The sequence below is a fragment of the Camelina sativa genome, chromosome 10 (genome assembly GCF_000633955.1).
Source record: "Camelina sativa cultivar DH55 chromosome 10, Cs, whole genome shotgun sequence".
Classification (NCBI taxonomy): Eukaryota; Viridiplantae; Streptophyta; class Magnoliopsida; order Brassicales; family Brassicaceae; genus Camelina; species Camelina sativa.
In genome coordinates this window covers 19,628,326-19,635,416 of record NC_025694.1, presented here as the reverse complement: position 1 = coordinate 19,635,416, position 7,091 = coordinate 19,628,326, and the positions used below count along the sequence as shown (strand labels likewise).

General features: G+C 36.2%; 1 protein-coding gene across 2 annotated transcripts; it reads left to right on the top strand.

Annotated features, from left to right (window-relative positions):
• Positions 20-3,866, top strand: LOC104719368 (potassium channel GORK-like). Of its 2 annotated transcripts, none has more exons than XM_010437282.2 (10): positions 20-270; positions 372-435; positions 807-1,146; positions 1,237-1,532; positions 1,645-1,824; positions 1,921-2,142; positions 2,226-2,414; positions 2,494-2,569; positions 2,650-2,944; positions 3,020-3,866. In XM_010437282.2, exons 1-10 carry the CDS (start codon positions 20-22, stop codon positions 3,408-3,410), a joined length of 2,304 nt encoding a protein of 767 aa, XP_010435584.2. In that variant the 3' UTR covers positions 3,411-3,866. The 2 variants fall into 2 exon arrangements, with proteins under 2 accessions (XP_010435584.2, XP_010435585.1); XM_010437283.1 differs by having other exon boundaries at positions 38-270; positions 1,921-2,139.

Here is a 7,091-nt window from a genome sequence, read left to right as displayed (position 1 = left end):
TTTGGTTAGAGTTGAATTAATGAAAAGTGGGAAAAAAATGAGCAGGTCGTACAAGGCATGGGAAACGTTTATATTGGTGTGGGCAATATACTCCTCTTTGTTCACTCCCATGGAGTTTGGTTTCTTCCGCGGTCTGCCTGAGAGACTCTTTATACTTGATATTGTTGGTCAGATTGCGTTCCTGGTCGATATTGTTCTTCAGTTTTTTGTTGCTTACCGCGATACCCAGACCTACCGGACGGTCTACAAACCAACACGTATTGCTCTCCGGTCAGTTTTAGATACGGTTTAGACCCTTGCAAGCATTTAACCATTTCTACTCATATAGCTATTAATGGAGGAAATATATCTTTTGGCATCATGTTTCTCAGGTACCTCAAGTCGCATTTTCTTATGGATTTCATTAGTTGCTTCCCTTGGGATCTTATCTACAAGGTACTTACGTTTGCTTTCTAGCGTTTGCTTAGATCTTCAAGAAAGTCAAATGTCTTTCTAACTGGACTATCCGGTTTGTGGTTTAGTTTATTTTTAATTTCCAGTTTTGTCAAGTTTATTTAATAATATGGAAAAAAGCTTATTTATAATGTTTTGAATGGTATATTCGTTTTGGTTCGTTCCTACTTGATGCAAATTTGGTTAATTAGGTTGGATTTTTGTAGGTATAAAGTAACTTACAAAATAACTAGTTTAATTAATATTATACTTATCTAATATTTATCATATATATGATAAACAAAAATTTATATCAATATCAATTTAGTTGGTTTGGTTTGGTTTATACGCCGCCCACCCTAATCTTTTTGTAGGCATCAGGGAAACACGAGTTAGTGAGGTACATGTTGTGGATAAGGCTGTTTCGGGTGCGCAAAGTGGTTGAGTTTTTCCAAAGGCTTGAGAAAGACACAAGAATCAACTATCTCTTCACCAGAATCTTAAAGCTCTTGTTCGTTGAAGTTTACTGTACTCACACTGCTGCTTGCATCTTCTATTACTTGGCCACTACTCTTCCTCCAGAGAACGAAGGTTACACTTGGATCGGCAGCTTGAAGCTAGGAGACTATAGCTATGAGAATTTCCGAGAAATCGATCTATGGAAACGTTATACCACAGCTCTGTACTTCGCCATTGTCACTATGGCTACTGTCGGTATAAAAACTAATAGGATTTTAATGATCATTTTATTAGTTATTACAAAGAGATTGATGGATGTTTTTAATCTCTTGTTTTTGACATCAGGTTATGGAGACATACACGCGGTGAATCTAAGGGAAATGATATTCGTTATGATATATGTTTCATTTGATATGGTTCTCGGTGCGTACCTCATTGGTAACATCACTGCTTTAATTGTGAAAGGATCAAACACAGAGAGATTCAGAGATAAAATGAATGATCTCATAAGTTTCATGAACCGCAAAAAACTTGGGAGAGACCTTCGTAGCCAAATAACTGGTCACGTGAGATTGCAGTACGACAGTTACTACACCGACACTGTCATGCTTCAGGACATCCCAGCCGCTATCCGCGCCAAGGTACACAGTCTTTGTCAAGCCGGCCTCCTAGTAATACACCAACTGAGCTACTAATATATATGTTTTGTTTGATTGTGTAAAAAGCATCAGTCATAACAATTGTTTTTTGCAGATTGCGCAACGATTGTACCTGCCTTACATTAAAAAGGTCCCCCTTTTCAACGGCTGCTCCACGGAGTTTATCAATCAGATAGTTATAAGGCTACATGAAGAGTATTTTCTTCCAGGAGAAGTAATAACAGAACAAGGAAACGTTGTTGATCATTTGTATTTCGTCTGTGAAGGCTTACTGGTACGTAAAATCTCATTGTGTTTGTGAATTTGTGTATATAGATCTTTGCTTCTTTTCTATGTCTAACTTTATAACTATTTTGGTGGCTTTTTATAGGAGGCTCTAGTTACGAAACCAGATGGATCTGAACAGAGTGTGACGTTTCTTGGGCCTCACGCATCATTTGGAGATATCTCAATCATTTGCAACATCTCTCAACCTTTCACTGTTAGGGTTTGTGAGCTATGTCATCTTTTACGCCTCGACAAACAGTCATTCTCAAACATCCTAGATATTTATTTTCACGATGGACGCAAAATCTTGAACAATCTTATGGTGGTAACTCTTTTTCTATCTCTTACTTAAGGTTTGATAAACTCGGTTTAGCTAGAAATCTTGAAACTCAATCTTGGTTTTGGCAGGAGAATGATTCAAACGAGAGGATAAAGTTGCTAGAATCTGACATTGTGATTCACATTGGGAAACAAGAAGCAGAACTTGCATTAAAACTAAACAGTGCAGCTTTCCAAGGAGATTTCTACCAGCTTAAGAGCTTAATCCGATCTGGAGCCGATCCTAACAAAACAGATTACGATGGAAGATCACCTCTTGTACGTTTTTTTGCTTATCTTTCTTCTATGGTACGAAAGATTCTTTCTTTTAACTTGTAAGTTCCTTCTTCATCTGCAGCATCTTGCAGCATGTAGAGGCTATGAAGACATTACATCCTTTCTTATTCAAGAAGGTGTTGACATCAATCTAAAAGGTAAATGAAAATTTTAACCGATATCAAGTGGTAATATTTTTACATTGTCTTATGTTTTCGCTTTGGTCACATATATACAGATAAGTTCGGGAACACGGCATTGTTCGAGGCTGTAAAAGCAGGACAAGACGGAGTGATTGGTTTACTTGTCAGAGAAGGAGCCTCTTTTAATATAGAAGATTCCGGAAACTTCCTTTGCACGACAGTTGCTAAAGGCGACTCCGATTTTCTCAAGAGATTGCTCTTAAGTGGTATGAACCCAAACACTGAAGATTATGATCACAGAACACCACTTCATGTCGCTGCTTCTGAAGGGTTATACTTGATGGCTAAGATGCTAGTTGAAGCTGGAGCTAGCATTAGCTCTAAAGACCGGTAACATTCATACAAAGATGACTTAATCAAATCGTTTAATATTTAATTTAAACTTTAACATTGTAAATCTTGAAGGTGGGGAAACTCTCCGCTTGATGAAGCTCGGATGTGTGGAAACAAGAAACTGATCAAGTTACTTGAAGATGGGAATGTAATCGCTGAGTCGTCAAGCTCTCAAGAACCACAACGTATTCAAACTCAAACAGAGGAGAGAATTGAAAGACGAAAATGCACGGTGTTTCCGTTCCACCCGCGAGAGACGAAAGAAGAGCCTAGTAGAAAGCATGGAGTCATGCTTTGGATCCCGAGTGATCTCCATAAACTTGTAGTATCCGCTGCGCAAGAGCTCGGGCTATCCGATGAAGCCTCATTTGTTATATTATCAGAAGACGAAGGTCGTATCACGGATATTGATATGATAAGTAATGGACAGAAATTATATTTGTTCAGTAATACTACTGATTAAACATAATGATCTAGTCTTCCATTTTTCCGATCATTACCACAAAGAGTCATTTTGGGTTTTCATTGTTATTAATCTTATAGAGTGCATTACAAAGTAGAACTCTATTTTCATATAAGGGGCCTTTGATTTCAAGAAAAAAAAAATCAATCACATGGATATGGTTACAAGTTACAACCGCACAATATACATGTAATACTAAGAATTACACCCAAAAAACTCAGAGATAATTTACATAATTATATATGTTAAGAGAGTAATTAACCGAGCTTAATACACTGTAGTTGTCTGAAGTTTTCTTGAGCTTCAAGGTTTCCAGTATCAACAACTTCTTTACATGTGTCACTAGAATCTGATGTAAAAAGTTGAAAAAGAACGTCCATGACACAGCCAATAAGAGGAATATGTGAACAAAAATTAGATTTCATAGAGAAGTATATGTATAAATGCTATGAGATGTGTACAAATAAATGTTTGGGAGAGAGATAATGATATGAAGAAGTGAAGAGAAGATAAGTGAGTTTATATTGATGTGAATAGACTTGATCACCAAGAATAACTAAGGACACAAAATATTGGAGTAGTCCCCAAGATTCAAATGTTTCTTTCAAGGTTTTGTATTATTGGTTGAAAGTTTGAAATCTAATTTGTCGTTTATGAAGATGAACTGGTCACCTTATTTTACTTTTTGGATTATTCTGGTTAGATTTGGTTTAAATTATTTAGGTGGTTAAATTTGGTTTAAATTATTTTGGATTTGAGGAGTAATTAGTAGAATTTTGAGTGTTAAACTGGTTATTGTTAGATATCATTTCACTAATAAATGGTTTTTTTTTGGGTAGTAGTTTGTGTTCAAATCAAATGAAGCAATCTCTATCACTATAGCATAAAAATGATGAATTTTGGTCTATATATCAAAGTTCATGTAAATGAGAATGGTCAAATAAGAGTATCAATATTATGACAATAAGAATGTGTATTTAACTGCAATTAATATAGTTTGTTAAATGAAGTTAGTAAAATTAGTCAGTTAAATGTAATATAGATGAAACTGACTCTTTTTGTGGTTGGGTGAATGATGTATGGAATGATGATGTATGGAATGAATAGATGTCAGGGTGTTTCAATTCCCCTTATGCAATTGTAGTATAAGAGGTGTCAATCCAATTTGAGTGTTTGTGAACAATCAAGATGTGCATATGAGTCTAAGTCAAGCCAATTGTAAAGATTGTTTGTCACTAACAATCCTATAATGAGATATGAAATGCAGAAAGTAAAAACAACTAGAACAAGATACTAAATGCAAACAGAACAGACAAATTAAAGCTATAATGAAACTAGAACAGAAATAGACACTATGCTGATGAACTAATGCAAGACAAGTAATGAACAGAAAACTAAGTGAATGCAATGGAAATGAAACAGGAATGAAACAAGACAATCACAAATCATAAACACAAGTTCTGGGGATGAACTCGAGCAGCACTCGACCGAGTGTAGGTCGAGTACGTGGTCGAGCTAGACTTAAACGTGAAAACAGAGCAACACAAGAAAAACAGAGCAATGCTAAAACTAATCAAACAACAAGCAAGCAATGATATTTAGACTAAGATATTAATAAACAAAGAAGGCCTTGAGGAGGGATTCATGGGCTGAGCTAATCATTGTGGTTATCTAACTTGGTCAACAAATCTCAAGCAAACATTGAGCTGATCTCTAGACATACTATTCTAAGACATGTTTAATCCACTCTCATGGCAAGAAACAATCAAACCTATGCATTTCTAGACTTGTTCTCACAAAGAAAAGAATCTACACAAGCAGGCATTAAGCAATACATCTCAAACCAAACAAGACTTCTAATCTCTTAGCAAGCCTAATGGTAAGCTCTAGATCTAGCCTTATCTATGCTCCTTAGACATTGGTGTGATGCTAAGATGCTTGAAATCAAACCCTACCTTCTCAGATATAGGATCAGCATTAAGATCATCTAGCCTAGAAGAGATCTACAACAATCAAGCTTGACCAAATCAAACAAACCACAAGATCAACCCAGCCTAACCCATCCTCAAGGTCCTAAACAAACTACTCACAAGAACACATGGTGAAATATGTCAAAAACCCAGAAAATAATGAAACTTGCATCATTAGAAAGATGAAACAGAGATCTACAATATTGATGAAGGAATAAAACTCGAAATCTTAATACTTTGAAAGTTATGAAACAAACAAAATATAAGAATCTAGTCTTTCTCTCTCAAACAAGTACAAAATCTAAAAAAAAAAAAAAGTGCAAAAGGAATAATATCTAAAAAAGGTAAAAACTAGGTTTTAGACTCTCTAAAAAGCTGGACTCTTTGGTGGCTGCAGGTACAAGGGCTTTATATAGGAGATGAGGTGGAAGCCCTAAAAATACAAAAAGTCAAAGTAGTCAACGGCTCGGTCAACTCGACCAGTGCTCGGTCGAGTGGCTGGTCGAGCTGGCTTCTCTCGTGCACTCTCCACTCGGTCGAGTCCTCCTCAGCACACGGTCGAGTGGTGGTCGAGTGGTGCGGTCGAGTTGGACTCCGGACCTTGATTCTACAGCCTTAACTCTCTTGTTTTCTCCTCAGGATTGCTTCACTTCTCCTCAGCATTGCTTCCATGCTCCTTAAGCTCCAAAATCACCTGTTTATGCATGAAAAGATGCAAATGCAATGCAACTATACTCTAATGCATGATTAGTCCTAAAGCTACACAATAATGGCCTAAATGGATAGCAAAAGATGCAAAAGTTGTGAATAAACTAAGGGAAAACAAGGTAAAATATATGAACATCAACACCCCCAAACTTAGTCTTTGCTTGCCCTCAAGCAAATAATCAAGACAAAAGAAGGTAGGTGAGGTTTGAAAGTGGGATCTCAGCTCTTAAAGCTTGCAAATAGACCATCTAGAATCAATGTCCGAGTTACTAGTACCATGATGCAAGTTGAATGAGCTATACTTAAAGATTTTAGACAAGCATATCACAACCTTTACTGATTTGAGCCTTAGATGTCCACATGCATTCAAATCAACCATTTCCTTTAACATTCATTAATCAAGAACATGAATCAATTATATGCAATGCTTAAACTCATTTGGCTTGGCAGTAAAAGGTTTAGAGACAATGATGGTCTCTCTTTAGAGTGGGGTTTATCAATATCAAGGTTCTCTCATAAAAAATGGATTGAGCTTTAGAAGAATGCTAAAGGTAAGAACACTTAGACACATACAAGAACAAAACCTTGTCTACCCAAAGGCACCCAAAGTGTTTATCTTATAAATCTAAACCCAATTGATCCTAGTGCTACCCTTTAACTTCTTCTCTTCTCTTTCACCCTTTTCTCTTTTTGTTTTCAAGTCTTAAGAGATGTTTCTTATTTGATCTTTCTAGTGGGATGGGGGATTCTTACTTATTTGCTATGGTTCTCTTTTCTTCTTATTCTTAAGACATATACGCATTTTGCTAGACTTCTCTTTTCTTTCTTTTTTTTTTTTTTTAATTAGAACCATTCTCAACATTTTTTACTTCCCATCCTTTCACTAGACTTTTACTTAAACACATTCTCCTCTTAAAGACTCTACCCTCTTTTCTTTCTCTTTTTCCTCTTTTCTTTTCATAACAGCCAAGTCCCAAACCCAACAAGTGAACCACCTAGTCCT